General features: G+C 36.2%; 1 protein-coding gene and 1 long non-coding RNA gene across 6 annotated transcripts in view; one reads left to right on the top strand and one right to left on the bottom strand.

Moving 5' to 3' along the window:
* Positions 1 to 14,089, top strand: part of LOC132015938 (uncharacterized) — a 29,450-nt gene extending 15,361 nt beyond the window's left edge. The window contains exons 2-4 of the long non-coding RNA XR_009403833.1: positions 1,354 to 1,418; positions 1,809 to 1,923; positions 13,963 to 14,089. This is a non-coding gene — a long non-coding RNA (uncharacterized LOC132015938). The remainder of the gene's footprint in view (positions 1 to 1,353; positions 1,419 to 1,808; positions 1,924 to 13,962) is intronic.
* The window catches only part of SGCE (sarcoglycan epsilon), a 66,254-nt gene continuing 51,025 nt past the window's right edge, over positions 7,979 to 23,207 (bottom strand). Inside the window, exons 7-12 of one of the 5 annotated variants that reach the window (XM_059396833.1) lie at positions 22,991 to 23,202; positions 22,033 to 22,059; positions 21,108 to 21,296; positions 11,071 to 11,114; positions 10,170 to 10,204; positions 7,979 to 8,273 (exon numbers count right to left, since the gene is read on the bottom strand). In XM_059396833.1, coding sequence (XP_059252816.1) covers positions 8,223 to 8,273; positions 10,170 to 10,204; positions 11,071 to 11,114; positions 21,108 to 21,296; positions 22,033 to 22,059; positions 22,991 to 23,202 — 558 coding nt within the window. In that variant the 3' untranslated portion in view covers positions 7,979 to 8,222. Of the gene's footprint in view, positions 8,274 to 10,169; positions 10,205 to 11,070; positions 11,115 to 21,103; positions 21,297 to 22,032; positions 22,060 to 22,990; positions 23,203 to 23,207 lie in introns of those variants that run through there. The other 4 variants (XM_059396834.1, XM_059396835.1, XM_059396836.1 and 1 more) reach the window with 4 other exon arrangements.

Raw genomic sequence — 23,207 nt, 5'->3', positions numbered from 1 at the left:
AAATTTCTAGAGATCTGTTGCACAACATTCATATATACTTAAAAATGGTTAAAATGGTAAATTTAATGTTTTTTTTTTACCACAATAATAATAAGAAGATGGCCAGAACATTATGGGGAAAAAGTGTTTATCCACAGTGGTAATCATTTGTTTACTCACTTATTCATTTAATCAGAATAGTTTCAGGAATCTTACTTTATCTATAGATTATATTACTGTATTTAGTAATTGTCCCATATTTGACCAGTGTGAGCTAAGCCCCATCTAGCTGGTTCCTGAATACTGTTGATAAATCTCCATTATTCTTTTTCTTATTTTCTGGGTTCTGGGCTCATCTATCCTTTCTTTTCTGAAGCCCTGTCTCCTAGAAACCGAAATTTGAGTGCTTGTTTTTGTGGAGTATTATTGCTTCTAGGTCCTCTCATTGGATAGAAGTAGGAGGTATATTATTCTGTTAGACCAGTTTATTTCAATCTTCTCTCATTTTTTAACCCATTAATTTGCTTTAGGAACACACACGGAACCCCAAATTTAGCTAATAAAAATAAGCTTATTGTATAAACATCATATAAAAATTAAACATAGCATTTACAAAACTAGTAGTATAAGTCTACAATACATTACTGGAAACTCTTGGGACTACATGTATTTGGGTATTTAATTATTTTCAGATTTCATAAATGTAATACTTACATTATGTAACATACTCAGTAGGGTAAGGGCAATACTATGTAGCAAAATGTTAATGTTTTATAGCAAAGCATCACACCAAGTGGGATTAAGAAAGATAAACTTCATTTTTGTTTGGGTCAGATTCTACCATTAGATAGATTTGCTGTGAACTATTGAAGAAATTGAAATCTTTGGATTTAGGAATTGCAGATAAGGGATTGTGAACCTATAATCATATGTTTTTCTACAAGAATTTAATGCAATATTTCTCCAAAATTTGTTTATCTAGTGTATTATATCTAGTCCGTTTCTTTGTAGTAGCTGTTGTTTTTATTTCCAATTGGAAGTTCTAACTCATAATTGAGGTTGTTGGGAATGATAGAACTATTTATTTGTGTAATTATATCCTTCATTGTTATATACATCAATTAGTTCATAATCACTAATTACATGTTTTTCCCAGTCCACATGTGTGGCAAAACAATGCTCATGTTTACCATACCATTTCCTCTTCCTAAGTGCACAGGAAGACTATATTTCCCAGCATCCACAGCCATTACCTTTGGAGAACATGACATTGCCAGATAATAGAGTATAGATGAAAATGAGGGGAGCCATTTTGAAGACGAGCTCTGAAAAACATCCCATGTGACACTTCAACTCTCATTTCCTTTCCCATAGAAATCCTGGATACCATGTGCTCCAGATCATTTGGTATACAGGATGGAGGAAGACTGACCTGTGATGTGAGTGAATAATGTTTTATTGTGTTAAGCCACTGTGATTTCAGGGATATTTTTGTCATATCAGCACAGCTTACCAAATAATTCTTCCCTAAATAAAAATCCATCCTCTCCTGGCATGAGTTTTTAGCATAGAGCAAAAATTCATCAAGCCATTCTCTGTTAAGTGCGACCATCATGTATATCACAAGTTGACTTATAGGTTATGTGTCAATGGTTTTGTCCCACTGCAAATTGAAATGTTAACCAGTAAGTTCAGATGATAGTAATTGCCTTTTAACATTGCATACCAATGATATTGTGCAAAATCCAGTAGTGTCCCTTGCTTGATCAAGACATCCGACTACCAGCTTATTTTCTTTTCTCACCTTGAGTTTCCATAACATGTCTCAGCTTCCCTGCTCCAGGATTTACTTCAGAGCACCAGGATCTTTTTTGGCCCAGTCACAACAAAAGCCCAGGAGTACAGAAGAGTTAATGCCCCCTGGAGCAACTCAGCTACAGGATGGTGAGTCCATGGATGAAAATCTAAATCTCTTATCACTTTGAAGGGAAATTCTGAGGTGTATTCTTTTTTTTTTTTTTTTTTTTTAAGATTTTATTTATTTGAGAGAGAGAATGAAAGGGAGAGCATGAGAAGGGGGAGGGTCAGAGAGAGAAGCAGATTCCCCATGGAGTTGGGAGCCTGATACAGGACTCGATGCTGGGACTCTGGGATCATGACTTGAGCTGAAGGCAGCCACTCAACCAACTGAGCCACCCAGGCACCCCTCTGAGGTGTATTCTACACAGTTCCTTAGCATATCCCCAGTAGAACAGAGTTCTACTTTCTAGAACAATAGCCAGATCAATAACATACTCTATGTTGGCTTTCCTCTGGAACCTCTCTTCACCTCCTCAGTCTTTCTGCTTTCACGCTGTGGCTTCCTGGGATCATGCCCAAATTTATAAACTGTTTTAGGGAAACCAAACGAATTAAAAATTTCCATTGGAGTGCTGTCTTTTATGAATTTGTTCTATAAAAGCAATCAACTTGATTCCCAGTTGATTAGAAAGGAATTACATATTGCTTGAAAATGGTGCAAAAACAAACAATACATTAGTTACTGAGGTGGTAACTAGTAAACAGATTTGATTCAATAAAATACACTTTAAAGATTGACACTTTCCTATTTTGGCTTCTTATATATATAAAATCTTCACCAAAAAACAAAAAACAAAAAACAAAAAAACCATGTGTTCTAGGACACAGAAACTTCTATTCTATATTTGTAAAGGAGCTCTAATCAGCTTTCGTTATTATTTTGAACTGAAGGGAAATCTTCAATCCATGCTGGGGATCTGAGCTCTCTAAAAGGGTTGCTAGTGGAGAGGAAGCAAGATTAGGCAAGGAGGTCATCCAACTGCAATGCAAACCTGAGGCTCTCAGCCAACCTACCAGGGAGCTCCAGAGTAAAGATTTCCCATTAGAGGAGTCCTAGGCCCTAGTACTGACACCATGCTCAGCCATGGCAAGAGGGTGGCTGCCCAGGAAAAGTGTTCCTCTGTTCAAAGGACATGGCAGATCCTGAAGGTGCTAACAACTGGCAGCTGGCTGTTAACCATTCTTTTTGTAGTTGAATGGTAAATTCTTCCCTGAAGGAAGATTCAAGCAGCACATCCCCAAGGCTGCCACAGTTTTACAAATGTAAACACCAGTATGAAAACTACATGGCAAATTACCCAAGATGAACTACAGTCTATTAACTGAATGTAAAGTGAGATGATCTAGTTGGAGTCCAAAATGGCAGAGGAGCAGGAGACCTTAATTTCATCTGGCCCCAGGAATTTTGCTAGATAGCTATCAAATCATTCTGAACATCTGTGAACTCAAACAGAGATCTAAGAAAAGACGAGCTGCAATGCTACAAATAGAAAAGTGACGACTTTCTGCAAGGTTGGAGGTGCAGAGAAATTAATCCAAGGCAATATATGGGAAGATAGACCATGGGAGGATGGAGCCTCCATTAGGCGGCTACCAACAAATGTTAGGGCAACAGTGTACAAAATCAGAACTTTTAGAAGTCCATATGTGCACCACAGCAGCCTACAGGATTTGTAGACTCAAAGCAGGGTCATGTGCTTGAGACAGAAATGCTCAGTCACAGGCCAAATGAGCATGGAATACTGATGGAGACCAGGGATGCAGGGATGATTGACTGCTTTTCCCTGAGAGTGCACTGAGGAGTGGGCCCCAAGTTTTTGGCTCTTGGGCCAGAGATGGGAGGACACCATTTTCATTCTCATCCTCCAAAGTTGTACGTAAAGCTTTTAGAGAACAAAAGTTACCTGGAGCAAACCTAATCAGATTACTTAGCCTGGCCCCTGGCAAGGGCAGTACAGTTCTGCCTCAGGCAAAGACACTTGAGAATCATTGCAATAGGCCTCTCCCTGAGAAGATCAGCAAGAACATCCAGCCAAGACCAAGTTCACCAATCAATGAGAACTACAAAACTCCAGTGCTAGGAACAAATAGCACATAGAATTCATGATTTTTTCCCCCAATGGTTCTTTAGTCTTTCAAATTTAATTTTTTTTCTCAACCAATTTATTTTATCAACTCTTTTAAAAATTCTTCTTTTAATTTTCACTTTTACAGTTATATTCTATACTTTAATTGTATTTCATGAAGTTTAAGAGCATGCTACTAAAGAATGAAGGGTTCAACCAGGAAATTTAAAAAGTTTTAAAAATTCATGGAAACAAAAATGAAAACATCAATGTACAAAATCTTTGGGATGCAGCAAAAGTGGTCCGAAGAGGAAAGTATATAGCAATACAAGCCTTCCTCAAGGAACAAGAAAGGTCTCAATTACACAACCTTAATTTACACCTAAAGGAGCTGGAGAAAGAACAGCAAATAAAGCCTAAACCCAGCAAGAGAAGAGAATTAATAAAGATTAGAGCAGAAATCAAAGAACTAGAAACAAAAAGAACAGTAGAACTGAGCAAGGAAAGTAGGAGCTGATTCTTTGAAAGAATTAATAAGATTGATAAAACCCTGGCCAGACTTACCAAAAAGAAAAGAGAAAGGACTTAGATAAATAAAAATCATGATTGAAAGAGGAGAGATCACAACCAACACCAAAGAAATACAAACAATATATAAGAACATAATATGAGCAACTCAATGCCAACAAATTAGGCCATCTGTAAGAAATGGATGCATTCCCAGAAACATATAAACTACCAAAACTGAAACAGGAAGAAATAGAAAACCTGAACAGATCCATAACCAGCAAGGAAATTGAAGCAGTAATAAAAAATCTCCCAACAAGAGCCCAAGGCCAGATGGCTTCCCAAGGGGAATCATACCCAACATTTAAAGAAGAATTAATGCCTATTTTTCTGAAGCTGTTTCAAAAAATAGAAATGCAAGGAAAACTTGCAGACTCCTTCTATGAGGCCAGCATTACCTTGATCCCAAAATCAGACAAAGACCCCACTGAAAAGAATTACAGACCAATATCCCTGGTGAACATGGATGCAAAAATTCTCACCAAGATACTAGCCAATAGGATCCAACAGTACATTAAATGAATTAGTCAACAAGACCAAGTGGGATTTATTCCTGGGATGCAAGGGTGGTTCAACACCTGCAAATCGGTGTGATACACTACATTAATAAAAGAAAGGACAAGAACCATATGATCCTCTCAATAGATGCAGAAAAACATTTGAAAAAGTACAGCATCCTTTCTTGATTAAAACTCTTCACAGCGTAGGGATAGAGGGAGCATACCTCAATATCATAAAAGCCATCTATGAAAAGTGCACAATGAATATCCTTCTCAGTGGGGAAAAACTGAGAGCTTTATCCCTAAGGTAAGGAACATGGCAGAGATGTCCACTATGACCACTACTCTTCAACAGAGAACTAGAAGTACTAGCCTTAGCAATCAGACCAACCAAAAGAAATAAAAGGCATCCAAATCATCAGAGAACTCAAACTCTCATTTAAAAAAAAATTTTTTTTAATTTTTTAAAATTTGCAAAATTCATTGTTTGTACACCACACCCAGTGCTCTATGCAATACATGCCCTCCACAATACCCACCACCAAGCTCACCCCACCTCTCCAAAATTCTTTCTTTGCAGATGACATGAAACTCTTTAGAAAACCCAAAAGACTCCACTCCCAAATTACTAGAACTCCTACAGGAATTCAGCAAAGGGAGGATATAAAATTAATGTACAGAAATCAGATACATTTCTATACACCAACAACAAGATAGAAGAAAGAGAAATTAAGGAGTCAATCCCATTTATAATTGCACCCAAAATTATAAAATACCTAGGAATAAGCCTAACCAAAGAGGCAAAGGATTATACTCAGAAAACTATAGAACACTCATGAAAGAAATTGAGGAAGACAAAAAAATGGAAGAACACTCCATGCTCGTGGATCAACTTTTTTCACTGAGCTGGAATAAATAATCCTAAAATGTATATGGAATCAGAAAAGATCCTGAATAGCCAGACAAATGTTGAAAAAGAAAACCAAAGTTGGTGGCATCACAATGCCAGACTTCAAGCTCTACTGCAAAGCTATAATCACCAAGACAATATGGTACTGGCACAAAAACAGAGACATAGAGCAATGGGATAGAATAGAGATCCCAGAAATGAACCCTCAACTCAATGGTCAACTACTCTTTAATGAGGCACAAAAGAACATCCAAAGGAAAAAAGACAGTCTCGTCAACAAATGGTGTTAGGAAAATTGGCCAGCAACATGTAGAAGAATGAAACTGGACCATTTCCTTACATCATACACAAAAATAGACTTAAAATGGATGAAAGACCTAAATGTGAGACAGGAATCCTTCAAAATCCTAGAGGAGAACACAGACAGCAACCTCTTCCACTTTAGCTGCAGCAAATTTTTGCTAGACATATTTCCGAAGGCAAAGGAAACAAAGGCAAAAATGAACTATTGGGACTTTATCAAGATAAAAACCTTCTGCACAACAAAGGAAACAGTCAATAAAACTTAGAGGAAACCCACAGAATGGGAGAAGATACTTGCAAATGATATTTCAGATAAAGAACTGTTATCCAAGATCTATAAAGAACTTATTAAACTTAACACATAAACAAATAATCCAGTCAAGAAAAGGGCAGAAGACATGAACAGACATTTCTCCAAAGATGACATACAAATGACTGACAGACATATGAAAAAAATGTTCAACATCACTAGTCCCCATCAAAATATTAAGTCAGAGGCAAGATCATTTTTCAGAGAGAATTGCAGAGATTAAAGCAATAATTGCCAATTTGTGAGATGCTGACTGATAACCTTTATCCCATTCAATTCCTTAATATGGTCAGTGCAAAAACCAGTGCTAACTCCAACTGCATTTTCCAACCTTCACAGTGATCTCTTTCCTAGAAGAGATGAATAAAGTTCCTAACACTTGATCTCTAGTCTCTAGATTTGTGCATCACTTATTATTGTTCCTTTTTACTTGGATTTCCCAGATCCTGCTTGATTTCAGTGAAAGGAGCAACAGTTTGTTAATTCTCTGCCACTGTGTCACAATCAGGTCATCTGGAGTCATGGTAACCTTTCCTGCTAGGACTTGAACCTCACCTATTATATTTACAACCTCAAGCTGTTAGGTTCTGAAGAATAGCAAGTGGCAACCCTCTGTTTGTTTTGGGAAGGAATAAAAACATAAGATAAATCTTGAGGAAATCAAAGAACCTAAAGATTTATCTTACATTTTTATTCCTATACCTTCTGTTACGTTATCATGTCCTTGGCATTGGGGCTGGAGGGGGAGGGGTTCCAATGCCCCTAAGTGATTATTACCCCTAAGTGAAAGACACCTTGTTGCATACAGTGGTAACAGGGAGTCCTTTTAGATTTTGGAATCAGATTAACATAGCATTTGTGTATCCTTTGACTAACTAGTAACACAGAAATCTGCCCAGAGCAGAGTAGGAGGTTTTCTAGCTGGTCTAGCCTACAAGAGTAGCCCTGTGAGTTGGTCTGATAACTGCATTTTAACCAATAGTATTCACGATATATGAAGCAGACCACTATGGTATGAGGAAACTCCTGAAAGTAGTGTTATTACAGGTAAGCTCAGGGGTTTGAATCTAATTCATGTCACCAACAGCAGGCAACTATTCTCTTTTTGAGTAACAGCTCCAGGCTTGCTCATAAAAACAAGTATCTGATCATGGAACCAGGTAATTATGCAGCCCAGCCATCCTTCATAAACAAGGGTATCATCAGATCCATAACCAAGTCTACCTTAAGACCAAATCTACCTTAAAACACTCCAGGAAAGAATATATAAAAGAACATATTGAGACATGCCATAAGGATCCAGCATTATTTAAATGGGTTGCTCACCTGGAACCCAGAGCATAGATATGTTCTGTATTTATAGAATATGCTTAATAAAATCTTACTGAATAAAGAATGACCACATGAACCTGTTCCTAGCAACAGAAGATTCCTACTATATAGAAGGCAATCAAATATTTTCTGAAATAAATTTTACCCAACATTAAGCTTCATTAACAATATTTATTTTAAAGGTCCCTTTTTATTTGTAACAAATATAAAGTCATCAATGTTTTACAAATTGCTCAAAAATGCTTTAAGTACAAAAAAAATACATTAGTAAAATGAAAGTTATATTGTATTATTTGCTACAGACGTAATACTGTCGACATGCACACCATATTTCGGAAAAGCTCATGCATTAGTGGAAAAGAGAAGAAATGAGATATAACTGCTTTGCTGGCTGATTACAAATTCATTGCTTCAGTCAGTTTCCTTTCTTCAGGGATACCATTTACCTGGAGTGTGGAAGAACGAACATGTGCATGAGTTAGGGTGCAGACACTTTTAGACTTTGAGCGAAACAAAATATGACAAGGAGTAATTTTCTATCTTCTTAATGCAATTTAAAGGAATTATGTTGACATTCTTCTTCTGTATTTAAAAAAAAAAAAAAAAAAGAAAGAAAGAAAAATTCTAAATCAGTCCTTTCCTTCTTAGGCCAAAGCCATTAATGGTTTGTACCTCTCAGAAGGTATGGTCTGAAAATTCCTCCCACAGTAAACAAAAAGAATGGGGTTGACTGCAGGACGTAGGACTGTACCTTTTGATCGTGGCTTTTTAGAAAATATCGTGTGGGCTGGAAGGGCAAAGAAAATGAGAAAACCTGAAGGGGCATCAAACCTAATGGCTTGGGCCTCGTCCAAAAGGCAGTGCTATTGTTGGCCTGTAACTGCTCTATTATCCCAGCGAGAGCTTAAGTCCAGGATTACAACACCAGCAGCTAGTTTATTTCTTAAACTTTTAATGATCATTAAAAAAAAAAAAGAAAAAAGAAAAAGAAAAAATTAAATAAACTTCAAAATATACTCTTCCTGCAAATTCCATTTGAGTAGCTACAAATAAAATTACTTGGTATCCAAGAGACAAACCCTGTGTTTAAATTGTCTTCATAAAGAAAACTGTGACCTCGCATAGTGCTTTGAGGTACTTGGAAAGAGCAAATTATGATTTCAAATGTGGGTGCCTCTTTGTGGTACTGGGATGACCAGGAAAAGCTGTTGTACCCAGGAAAATACATAAAGCACTAAGTCCATGGATGTGCATACAGAGCAGAATAACTTGAAAACTGAAAAAAAAAATTATTTTTTCATTCAAACAAACAGAATGGGAATAAGGAATGTAACCTGCCCATTCAGCTCTTCTCTCTGGGAAGCAAAACTCTACTTGGTTATACGTTTAACAGAGACAGAAACACAACAATCTATCATAATAACAAAAAAATGCTAGGGTGGTCTCTCTCCCTTTAGCACTTAGATACTTCGGGGACTCATCAAAAACAACAATGACAAGAAGAAAACAACCAAGAAGAGATAGTGCACTTTAGTCAATAATGTGCTCTAAATTACAGAAAAATATAAGAAAACAAGGAGGTAATAGGCTATCGCATTAACTAAAAAGGAGATCAAAGCTTCCTTGACTCAAGAAAAACGCCCGCTCCCCAAAATCTGTTTCAGAAAAATAATCTAAAAAATTGGGTGGAACAACCTAAAAATCCCCCAGGGAAATTCTTTGGCTCTTACCCCATTTGCTCAAGCATAAACTGTCCTTGTAGTTATAAATGCTGCCTATTACTAAAAACTAGCACATTAACAAGTCTACTTGCTGAAAATCTATACCGCTATCAAATATGTCTCTCTAATATCATCCACTCAGGCTCCCTTATTTCCTCTAAGGGCCAATAAGTAAAATCTGGATTTTTTAAACACACAAATAAATTATTTACTGTTTTACTAGAAACTGTCTCCCTTCTACTCACGCCTTGCATGAAATAATTAAGAATCAGAGGAAAGGCATCTTAGAAGAGTTAGAAGTTTATGAATTTAGTGAAGGAAATGTAGAAATATTCCTTTAAATGTTTTCTTCTTAAAAAAAAAAAAAAACAGGCAATTAGTGCTAATAGGGACTTGTTTTTTGTCTTTGCTCTTTAGGTAACAGATATTTTATAACTAAGTTTGTTCCTTCATCAATCTCCTGAATGCTTACACAGTAGCATCACACGACATCAATATATTGAACACCCTTGTTGAAACATGTTAGCATTTAATTAAAACAAGTGATCAAAACTGTAGGGGAAAATTCTGATAAACATTATCTCGTAATTAAAATCTGAAGAACAATTTTATTATACTTGCCTCAAATCTTTGAAAAGTTGTCAAACGAAAATCTCCTTAAATTCCCGAAAGCAGTAATAGAGAAAATAATTTTTGAATGAAAACACCCAATAAATTTCTATATATGCCTAAAGTTTTTAAGAGACTTACTTAATAGCTTCCCTACTACAATACCACTATTCACACTCAGAATTCCACATCCAAATTACATTTTTAAAACTTCTCTTGCTTTTCCAAGAGAGCCACAAAAGGCATTACCGGTTGCCTGGCAATTAGAACTAGGAATCAACCACTAATTAGAAGACAATCATGAATAAGTTATCTACTTTGTACATAGATGAATGAAATAATTGGCTGTGGAAATTTTTTAGGGACACTTGAAAGAAATAAACTTAAAGAAAGCAATTCTTAGGGAAATAGAATAGTCAAGGGAGAATCGTCTGCCATCTTGTTGTCACCGGTCATGTTATAACAGCTTTTTAAAGTGGCATTAAAACCAGGCCAACCATTTCTCATTTATCCCCCTGAAGCCTCAGTGATTAGTCACAATGGTTTCCTTTTGTAAGAGTCAGTTTCAAGCTGCTCACTTACTGAGACAAATCCTGGATGCATCCAAGCTAAGAATCTTTCATACCAAGGGGAAGAATAGGGAGCTTCGCTGAAGGAAGGGAATTTTATTCAGTCTTCCTTAATTAGACAGGACCTCCATGGATGCTTTTGCTCTAAGATCATTTACCCTGTGTTTATCACTCTGATGACAATCTATGCAATAATCTAAGCTATTATTCTGAGGTTCTAACTCTGATTAAGGAATGACACAACTGTTTTGCCTTAGTCAATGCATAAATTATGTGGTACTGTAATAGTCTCTTAATCTGTTAGCTTCATACATTAATATCAACTTACTACTTTTAGTACTTACCTGTAGTCTGCTGTTGGGGAATCTGAGTCTGATGTGGCAAGTTCCTAGAAATGATTGACATTTTTGAGTAAAATGGTATTTGTTTATACACATACAAACAGACAGCAGCAGACCTACTAGAATGAAAAATTTTATAGCTAAGATCCCAGAAATCATCTAACCCAGCCTACCACCATGAGTTCATGCATGAGAAACCTAAGGTCTGAGGAAGATAAATAATATTTGATAACATTCAGAAAGCTCCTACTGAACACTATGCTCTACCTCACAACAACCCTATGAGGTAGGTGTTATTTTTCCCAACTTACAAACAGGCTTAGAGGTCCGAGGCTACATAGCTGAGAAGTGGCAGATAAAGATGTGAACCCAGGGACACCAGGGTTTGCACTTAGAACACGTACACTTTCAGATCCAGGTCTAGAACATATAAACACACTCACACCCTCTCCCCGAACACATACATACCATCTTCATTCATTATGCCAAAACTATGCTCTTCTATCCCTGCCCAGGCAATGACACTGGCCATCCACCCAAACTGTACTAGTGAAGATGCAGAAGTCCTCATTGACCCTCCCCTCCTTCCCTTCCTACATCCCAATCTTGGGATCTCTGGACGATGCTCCACAGTCTCTCTTTGTATCTGTCCTCTTCTTCCCATCTGTGTTAGTTGAAGTCATCACCCTTTCTTACTTGGAATTTTGCAACTGAACTGAATTTTTTCCTTAGTCCCATTCTTGCTCCCTTATGATCAGCTGTGCACATTGTTCTCTGATAATCTTCTAAGACACAACTCCGATTATGTCATTCAAGCAACACACATTTCATTACTTCCTTATGCAAATTAAGCCTGGCTCAAAAGACCATCAGTATATCTAGTCCCTACATGGAGCTCCCCCAACCCTGACTGCCTGAAATAGAACCACTGGCATCATGGCCATGACTATCTCTTGTACCCAACTGCTCCCATTTGTGCTTGCAAACTCAACTTAAAGTTTGTTACAATAAACACGAGTTACTATTGTAACTTAAAACTATCCCACAAGGAATGTTAATTAAAAAGTTTTAACTTATTATTTGTTTTAATTAAAAAATAACTCAAGTACCACTTGTTCTAGCCTCCTCACCCTCAAAGCACTGCCTCCCTACTAGGTTACCATATAGTATGGTTTCATACACATGCAGATAGCTGTTGTATTTCTCATCACATCATGTTTCTTGGCCCCAAAGTGCCTTACCAGTAAGAACCCCCTATTTTGTTCAGTCTCCCCAACAGTAAGCATGCAATAAATAGATTTTGAATGAACACGTGCACAACTGCAGATAGTTAGAAAGATTCACATAAAATACATACATTTATTAATGTTCATACTCATTTAGTTTCAAATTTTAGTATTAAAATTCATTTGCAAAAAAGTACAGTTTAGATTCTGTACTAGGAGTCAGCCCTTTGCTACAGAGTAGGGCTAGATCCAAGCCAGCAGTTTTCAGATTTTTTTGTTTGTTTGTTTCTCTTCAGCAGTGGAATTCCTTTTAATTGAAATCCTAAGCAGAACTCTTGATGTACAAAAGAGATAAATGTAAGGTTGCCTGGGTTGAAACAAGGGAGCCGGAATCCCGCCTGCTTTGATTCTTTTGCCCTACATGCTGGCCCCTAAGGCATTTCTAAGAAACCTCCAAAAAGCAGAGTTTGAAAACCACTGATCTGAATCATTTCAGCCAGGCAAATATTAGGTTCAAAATATAACAATCTAAAGTGGAAGGCTATATTGCTAAATACTATTTAAACTCTTAAATTAATCTATGGAAATGTTAATGACTCTGAGTAATTTTTTTAGACTTTCAGCTCTATTTTAAATATATTATTAAGGAAATAGCAAAATCAATTCTAATTCAATTTGAGGAAGTTACTTAATAATTCACCCCAATAATTACATTCTTGTTTGCTATTACCTATCAATCCTACTTATCCTTGTGTGAAATTATGGAGTGTTTTATTTTCCTGTTTATTCTTTCAGTACTTCACATGATGTATTTATACTGGTTTTGATTATGGAGGTAAAAAGATTATTTTATAAACCACAGAAGAAATAAGTTTTAGATTTAAAGATGGGAAAACAAACATCTTTAATACAGAAGTCAAAAAACAATTTCATGGGCATTTGGGAGGGGGGTTTTTGTTTTAACTTCTCAGGTACAACTAATGTGAGCCTATCTGTTCTATATTAAGAGGCTATTAAAGCACATAGCACACACAGACACACACACACACACACACACACACACACACACATTCATTTGCCATCACCTCTAGCTCTACATAGCCGGTTAATGGGTTAAACTGATACATTTTGACAAAACAAAAATACTGAAGATGACAAGGAAAGCCTTTCAATAGCCCCAAATCAAGGACACCCCAAATTCAAAATCAGTATTTGGCCAGTAGTTGGAAGCCCCCTCACTCCCATTGGCCAGCCCAACTTACCCTTCTGTAGAACACAGTTTGAAAACCACTGATCAATCTCCACCCTGTCATTTCTTCTTTAGCCCCTGATTTTCTTTCTCTCCACTACACCACTAAACTGTCTAAGCAGGAATGGACTTGGCGAGGTTTGAGGAGAAAGTGTTGGTTGAGAAAGTGCCACACAGAAGGTAGCAAGAAATCTGGAGATCTGTGAGAAAGCAATGGTATGACTTGGGTCTAGGAATTTAAAATTACCTGCAGTGCATGTCCCAACTGTTTATTTGAACGATGTACGTGCACTATTTGCAACTTCAACCGCAATATGGATGAGTTCTATGAAAGTGCTTCTATGTGTTCAGTATGTGCGAGTCAGTATGACTTTAATCTTATGGGAGCCTAAAAGGGTTTTGTTTTTCTTATCTTTTTAGGGGCTCGACAAGAAATGTGTGGAGTAGCAACATCCCCATCATCTCCAGGGTGGGCAGACTTGGTTCTGTTTTCAGAACCAAGTGCAGGTGAGCCTGTGCATGTGAGAGGGTTCAAATGTCCATGATAGACATACCTGAAGTGTGAATTCCACTGAAAAATTGAAGGGAGGTACCTCATGAGAGCACTGCTTCTGAGACACTGGAGACTCCCAATTCCTAGGAGTGACCCTGTTGCAGTCAAGCAGACTGGACAGTAAGAAGCATTTCCACCTTCAATGAAAACACACCGCTGAAGGCAATTACACAGGAGAGTGGGGCTGACTTCAAATGGAGGTACACTAATCCTTCAATGTAAGGACCTCTATAAAGTCATACAACTATTTAGAATGATTATGTTATTAATGGACTAATGGAAAGATTATTATGTGTAAACCACATTACACAGAAAAAGAGATTTAAGAAAACTGGAGTTCTCTAAATTATTAGCATTAATTATTTTCTAATTGTACTACCATTAATTACATGCATTTAAATAGACAATTATGTAAATTAGCCATTGCACAAACTTATTTTTTAAGGAAGCAAAGGTAATAATGTACAAATTAATAAATAAGTGATTCGGGGGGAGGACACAATTATTTATTATTTGTACAACCATTTTATGGTAATTTGACATTCTTGGATCTCCTGTAGAGTAATTCTATGAGTTAGGTGGATGATTATCAACACATTAGATTCTAACTTGCTGGAAGACTCAAAAGCAGAGAAAGGTTAAGTGATTTGCATTAAGCCACAGAATCTGTGCCAGAGTTGAAAATAAATGACATTAGTTTGGCTATGCATAATATAAAACACTTCTCTTTTGAATTAGTGTGAAGTCACTTCACAATAAGGAATAAATTTAACAAGAGTAGTATATTTTTGGAATTTCCCAATTATTTCAGCACAATTGATGTTGCCTAATCCTTGAATTCTCTATAATATTTTTTCTAACAAAATGCAAATTTTAACCCCTTACCTACTTTTAGTAAAGAACCATCCATTATTTGGATTAAGGGAGGAAGGACACAGAGAAATTGGAAAATGTCACTATAATTTTTAATTTCAAAACCTAATTTTCACTGAAATCAGTGTAGAGCATACATAGAACATAAATGAGAAAGGAGATAATTCACTTATTTCTTTCAGCTATTGTCTCCTACTTGTATAAAGCCCAAAGCAAGTCTACCATGGCTTTAAACTGAAGCTGTACAAACCTATAGAACCAAAAGCCATCAAAGAGATATTGCATCCATTGCTGAATTAAATGGAAAAAAAAAAAAATCAATGGCTCTGAAATATCCTTGACTGCTTGACACTTCTTGTCAACAGAAAACCATTATCTTGGTCCCCTCCCCAAAAACATTCTCTTTAACTGATACTAACTTTCATTGAAATCTAATTTTTTATTTATGAAAATTTATCATAGTTTTCATTATTACAAGGGGAAGACAAATGGAAAAATACTTTAGACAACAGCTAAAATGATTTGTTGCTATATCTTTAATTAGAAGACTTGATTCTAGTTTTACATTCGTTAATTTATAAAAGATTAAGCACAACCTACCTCCTGTTTTGAGGGAGACCCAATTACTCTGGATTAGGTATCATGTTTAGAACAATGAATAAGGAAAATTTTCATATAGACAATTAAAATCATCCTAAAAAATGTTTGGGCACTTTTCCCTATTATTCATTGCATAAAATCTTCTATGAAGATGTCTCCCACTAAAGAAAAATCAACTGATATGGATGTTGGTATGAGAAAAGAGTGATAAGAAAGCAGATCTACTCCCTAAAAAAAACACATAATACATCACGAATTTTAGAATTAATTCTTTTTTAGAAAATTGAAAATCTGAAATCCTCCAGCCAATGCCTCCCATAAAAGAGCAAAATTACAATTTCCCAATGGTTTTTCATTTTTTGAGGCTTAGCATTCAATACCAATCAGTACTCCTCTCTCACTTCTTTAACACCATTTTCCTCAGACAGCTGAAGGAGGAGCGAAAAGTCTTGACGTCGGTAAGTATAAACCCACCAACAGTCCCCACAGTCTAGGTCAAGCACCCGGACCACCCCCTTTCACACTTTTCTTTTATACATACCTCTTAGGGAGGAATCCAGAGACACTGTTCCCATTTTAAAACTCCAGTTAGAGGAGTGTGAATAACCATCCCTTCCCCACCACCACCCCCCAAGAAACCACCACACTGGCTTTCCCAAATCCTCAAACCCAGCTCCTTTAAGTATTTTGTTCAGGAATTTCTCAGCACTTTTTCCTGCTCCACCTGACTCACAGGTCCACCAGATTCCAAACCCACAGAATTAGGGCCCTGGGATCTGCGTCATAAGGGCTCTGAGAGTGAGTGTGCTCTGCAACTTGGTTTGGAAACAACCAGGCTAGACTCTCTCTCTCAACCTACCTTTTAGGACCTAGAATTCTATGACTTGAAATTTGATTTTCTTCATTTAAATCATTACAAAGGTTTGTTTCCAAGGTACATCAGTCAATCTGTAAGAATATATTTTAAGTTAAATCTTTGGCATAAAACATAACCCTTAATCACAACAGTGATTCTTTGGGCAAAGCAAAATTATTTTTAAGAATTTATGGGGCATCTGAGTGGTTCAGTTGGTTGAGCATCCGACTCTTGATTTCCACTCAGGTCACTCTCTCAGGGTCGAGAGATGGAGCCCTGCTGGGCATGGAGCCTACTTAAGATTCTCTCATTCCCTCTTCCTCTGCCCCTGCTCATGCTCTCTCTTTCTCTCTCTCTCTCTCTGTCTCTCTCTCTCTCTCTCTCTCAAAAAAATAAAAAATAAATTAAGACAAAATAATTATTTTATAATGTAATCTCTAGCAATGAATGGTAATAAGGGGACAGCCTATAGAGAAAAGTTCTTACTGTTAATGGTAATATATCCTCACTGAATTGCAAAGATAACTGATTAAGTAAAGATACAAAATGCCTGGCTGTGTTAGGAGATGGGGAACATTCTACAGAATATGTGGTTAGTGCCCTTCAAGGCTGTCAAGGTCATGGGGAAACAAGGAACATCTAAAAACTGCCCAGGCCAGAGGAAAGTAAGGAGATACACCAATTATTGTGTCTTCTATAAAAATCCTGGAACAGAAGAACATAAAGGGGAAAACTAGTGAAATATCAAAGGGCACCTAGGTGGTGCAATCAGTTATGTCTCTGACTCTCAGTTTTGGCTCAGGTCATGATCTCAGGGTCCTGGAATCGAGCCCCAAGTCAGGCTCCACACTCACTCAACATGGAGTCTGCTTGAGAGTCTCTCTCTCTCCATCCTCCTCTGCCCCTCCCACTCATGCTGTCTCTCTCTCTCTCTCAAATAAATAAATAAAATCTAAAAAAAAAAAAAAAACCTAGTGAAATCTCAAATTATTAAAAACAAAAATCTGAAGTTTGCTTAATAGTAAAGCACCAATGTTGGTTTCTTAGTTGTGACAAATGTGCAACGGGAAAAAAGTGTGTGAGGGAATCTCTGGAAACCCTCTGTGTTATCTTTGCAACTTCTCAGAACCTTGAAAATCATTCCAAAATAAAAGTTATTAATAAATACATTAGTAAAGATCAAACAAAATTGACCTTACATTTTTATACTATGATAACTTTAAGAGGCTGTTTATATTGTCTCTGCAATCTGGAATATAGAGGGAATTCTGTACAAAATGAAGTTGTCCCTTCTGAGCATGTGCTCCATCTCCTGGTCCCTCTCCAGCTTCCCTTCCCACAACCTATTCAATCCACTGCTTGTAACCTGGATCAGAGATCCTTCTGAGTTCAATAACTACATTATCTTTGACTTAATAGCAAGATAGGCAAACAATCTAATCTCCATTTTGACCTAATTTAGCTTTGTCTCTTATCCATGCATCAATTTTATCATCTGCAAATGATTAAATACTGTTTTACTGTCTAAGGTATGGTGCCAGTCTAAGTCCTGTGAAGTATCGTACCAAGAAGAAAATGTTACTATGTAACTGACAAATAATGGTCGCAGCCCCTCATCATCCAACTGTTACGAGTTCCCTTTACGGAGTTCCCTTTACATCGCACTTTTCTAAGGTTCTCTAGACCTCCTAGACTGACTTGTTTAATAGACCTGAGCAAATTTCCACGTAGCTCTGAAGGAAAGCTTTAAATGTCCTTGAGTCTTGCTTGGAAGCCAATGTCCTTATGCCTGAATATTTCTGGTGTTGAGTCTGAAGAATAAACGTGAAATCCTGTAGCTAGCCAAATCATTTATGAATCAGTAAGGTTAGCATGAATATGGGAAGATAAAATGTATGCCCTTTTGGGAAGGGTTAATTAACAAATACTAGGCAGCATTCTCCAAGCACGTACTTGGTTATCAGTACTCTAATGCCTTGTCAAATAGAATATCTCATTTTAATGTGGAGGATTCAATTCAATCCAAATGACCAAAATGTGTATGTATGTAGGTGTATACTTGGTGCTGAAATATAACTTTAAAAAGAGGGCCATGCTTTTAAGGTAAGGAGTAAAAGCTGAATTTGTGTAAAGGACAGCTGTGACAAACCTGATACAATGAATTTCCCTATTATCTGGCATGGTTGGAAAATGAGGTTAATCACATATTCTGGCTTATAAGGAGTTACCATAGAGACAGTGCACATATTATCCATTTCCAAGAATAAAAGAAAGATAATATACACTCAACACTGAAACTACACCGAATGTAATTTGATTTCCCTCTGATGAGTCAGACGTACTTGATGATCTCGCAGTGCCTGAGAATAATCATTGTGCACATCCTCAATTATCTATCTACCCTATTTATATAGAAGTGCTAGTTAATGGAGTTTTTCCATTAGCAGAAATCTGAATAATGTGAAGGTTTTCTGGACTTAAAAATACATATATGGTCAAACTGTCAGAAGTTCAATAGAATAACCTATTGCATTTGCAAATAGAGAGATGTCATCAACATAACGAGAGTTGATGGGGTTACGGGAGGACCAGGAAGATGTATTTGGTTGTGAACTAGATAGAAAAATTTGTTGTGTTTGTATACAAATAGAAACATGGCAAAACCCTAACCACAGAGAATCAATATACTTTTTAAGGAGCGACTTTCATTCTCAACATATATAGTTAGAAAGCTTATCTAAATGATACAGCCTTTTTCTTTCCCTTAAACTTCACCAGCGACAGAGTTTTACTGATTTACAAACATATTTAAGTTCCCCCTACTCATTATAATGAGTATTTCTCTATTGCAAAATTTGACAGCATTGTTATGAAGAGCTACCTCTTCTGGACTTTTTCCATGGATTCATGAAGCAGAGAAACACTTAAGGCCTCTGAGAACTGTTTAAAAACAAACAAATAAGCAAACAAACAAAAAAAAACTGTTTCTCAAGTGTATTTGACCATTTCATTTTGGAGACTATATATCAACATTTGAGGACTATATACCCACATTTCACTAGTACTCTTGGATACAGACAATACGGAATGGAAACCTAAAAGAATTTAAAAGTTCTTTCCATTTAGAAATAAATGATAAGGCTGTTCAAATTTTCATCTAAAAAAAAAAAGCAGGAGGGCATGTATTGCATGAAGCACAGGGTGTGGTGCATAAACAATGAATTCCATAGTACTGAAAAGAATTTTTTTAAAAAAATTTTAAAAAGCAGGAGAAATTGCTAAATTGTGAGCTATTAAAGTATTCTTAAAATTTTACTAATTTTTTTCATCAGTATCTAATCCTGGTAAAGTGGGTTTTAGGATGACCCATCAGCCATCAAAGAACCTAGAAATCTATCCCTTCCATTCAGTACAACTAAATTTTGTGAGGCTTTAATATTCACATCCCTGATAGAATATTAACGTTTCGAAAACTCAAAATGATAATGTGTGCAAATTTCTCCACTGTCATTCAGGCTTCAATCAATTACTTACACATACATTCACACGCAAACACACACCTTAGCCACTCAACAATAAGTAGATGCTAGAGAAGTTTAGGAAAATACAATACTTTTAGATTTCTGAAGTATTTTGGATAAATTTATCAAGTCTGACTATCTATACTACTCATGTTAATTACTGTCTAATCTCCAAATCACCACATACATTTTTCATGGTTACAAAAAAGCATTTGCAGTGGGAAAATGTTTGCATCCACTATGGTTCCCAGAGAAGTCTTTAATCAGTAAGAGGTTACCTTATACCATACCCTAAAGTTTATGGGGTGAGGAGGGGTAGATTTTTCTCTGTATCCATCATATTCATAAAAGTAAAATGAGAAAGAGGAGAATCTCAAAATCTACCTGTGACTTCACTGGGAAACTGAAATTAGCCCATTTTAACATATGGTTAAAATAAGGGGGAAAAAGATTCACATTCTTAAAAATAAATGGCAATTTTACCTACAATTCCCTTATATTGAAACTGAGCTTCTAGGTATATAATATGGGCAATTTCCTCAACCCCTTCCCCCAACCCCCATAGGTACCCCTTACAAAAGACTTCTTCCAGGCTTTCTGATCACAGTCCTTCCAGCATTACAAAGGTGGGCACTAATAAATTGTACTTAGAGTCAAAATTAGAACTATTCATTTTGATATACAAGCAGATCACAAAAAATCACATAAAAAGCTTTTATCCTGAGGCACAAAAAATTACATTAAGTAGATGTGTGGTACTAATATCAACAAATAGGTTAACAGAACCCAATAATTCTAATTATAGCTCTAAAAAATAATCAATGTGTAATGCTTCAGGATATGCATTTCTTTTCACAATTAGCTCTTCTTTGAGCACACATTAGTTTATCAGCAGTGTCAATTTCTTAACTATTAAGGTGAATGTCATCTTGTTTCAATTAGCGAAGAAAAAAAAGATGCATCTCCTGAAAGTAATGCTTTGTATTTGGGTCAGCACCACGGGGTTGGGAATCTACTATCAATGTCCTTTTGGTATTTTCTCTTAAGAGTTGTAAACAAACAAACAAACAATGAAAGCAATAATGAAAAGTTCTGGTCTTTATGAAAAGTAAGTGGTTATCTTCATGCATATTAATAATGACAGGAGCACGTGGATACTTACTGCTGCGTCTCCATCAGTGGCATGTTCGTGCTTTCATAACTGTCCGTGTGCAGAGGCGGTATGATCTCCCCAGTTACGGGGTGAAACACAGGAAGCGTTGACAGGGGCCATGCTATCTCTCTATTCTTGGACATGTCACGAAGTTCTTTGGTAGATTTCTGAATAGCACTATGATGGACCAGCTGGATGCTAGATCGAAAAGAAATAAAACACACGCGTATTTAAAATCCAATATTAGCCCCATGGGTCATCAAATTTGAAAACATTATGAATTTTTTTTTTCTTTTTAAAGTAAGATATTATTGCACTTTGGGTATTCTAAAGGTTATCTCTGAAAGGGATACATTTCACATGCTTTTAACACAGCAAAAACTGAACAATGTAAACCAATTTTTAAAATAAACGTGTCTTGCATAAAACTAAGCTATAAAGCATTGTGTTAATATTATAGCCCTAAGTAACAAACTAGTACGCTATTTAATGTCTAGGATTAAGATTAAACTACCATAGCTTTTATATAGTTCTTCTGATGGGGCATTTATCAATACTCACAGAAGTTTCATTTTATGGTAGATTATTACTGTAGATTCAGGAAAACGTGTATGAAAGGTCTTTTCATCTGTTCTCTGGTTTATAGAAATGCAGATTGGGAAATCACATCATATAAATGGCAAGTTAATATTCTGAATCTGAAGTTTTAGGTTTAATTTTTATCTACATAATCTTAGTTTTCAAACCCTTTTTATGTTTAGTCTCTACCCATCCTCAATATCTCTATTTAGAAAGCAGCGTTCACATTTATGAAATAAACTATGAAAGATGACGAATGACAAAATCAAAGCATGACACACATCTATGCAGCACGAGGAGCAACTGAGAAGTGAAAAAACATGATAAAGAAAATAACAGGAAAGAAGACACTTACTCTGGTGTTTGCATGTTTCTCTTTTCCCTAGAAACAAAACAAAATTTATGAATTAAATAATAGCATTGATATTTGGAACATTAAGACTATATGCTCATGGGATCTTGCATGATGTGGAAATGCTGACATTGTTACCATTAAATGCAACCAGGCAGCATTTGCCACCAGGTTTATGACATTATTTGGATGAGTACACATACAGAGATGGAATACTGATGAGAAACACACAGAAAAATGGAAAAAAATGGAGATTAAGCATCAAGCTCTTGGAAATAAATTCTATGACATAATGAAATCAGGCTACATGTAAAAAATGGAAGAATCTGTTACGTGCTGCTTTATTAATTTTTTAGCCTTTCACTTTGTTGCCCTGACTTCCAGATAATTTGGGGAGATTATTTTAATTGACACAGATGTCCTGAAAGTGCTATCTAATCATGAAGTGAACTCTCCTTCCTCCAATTATGCTCTTTTTTTCACTAATTTACTCCTAGGTTTATATGTATATATACGTATCTTTTAAACATTTAGATTATGTCACCCGTTTGACAAGGATTTCAAGGAGAATTCTGACCATCACTTCTGATCAAACTAAGACAATTTATCTACTTAAAGTGCGATTACGATGTCTATAGACTCCATAGTCTCTGCACAAAATGGCTTATATAACCAAAAGAGCTAACCTCAGTTATTCTTGGGACTGTTTTGCCAGCATGAATTTATATCTAGCCCTAATAATTGTTGAATAAGGTCATTAAATCCCCTAATTTGATTTACTAGACTCAAAACTATTTTAATTCATTTTAAAAGAATAAAGTACTAGAGTTTGACTTGAACACAATTTCAATTAATTTATAAAGTGTTTTATGAACCAAATGAAACTTGGCTTTTAATGGAATCTTATATGTTGTTATCCAGTAGGCTCAATAATTTTTTATTAGTGTTTTAAAGTACTCACACTCCTTCCCGTCGGCAGCACATGATATAAGCAAGTATTAGAAAAAGGACCAGTGCTACCGCCGAGGGCACAGCCAGTGTAATTAGGAAATCCGTGTAATAGTCTCTGCTTTTCAAAGAATCAGAAGGGGGTTTGTACTCTCCACCATCAGGTAAGATCCCCTCTCCTCGAATGACTTCCTGATAGGTGGACACTTGCTTTGTTTTATCGACCTGAT

This window comes from Mustela nigripes, chromosome 4, assembly GCF_022355385.1.
Source record: "Mustela nigripes isolate SB6536 chromosome 4, MUSNIG.SB6536, whole genome shotgun sequence".
NCBI lineage: Eukaryota > Metazoa > Chordata > Mammalia > Carnivora > Mustelidae > Mustela > Mustela nigripes.
This window is presented reverse-complemented; position numbering and strand designations above follow the sequence as displayed.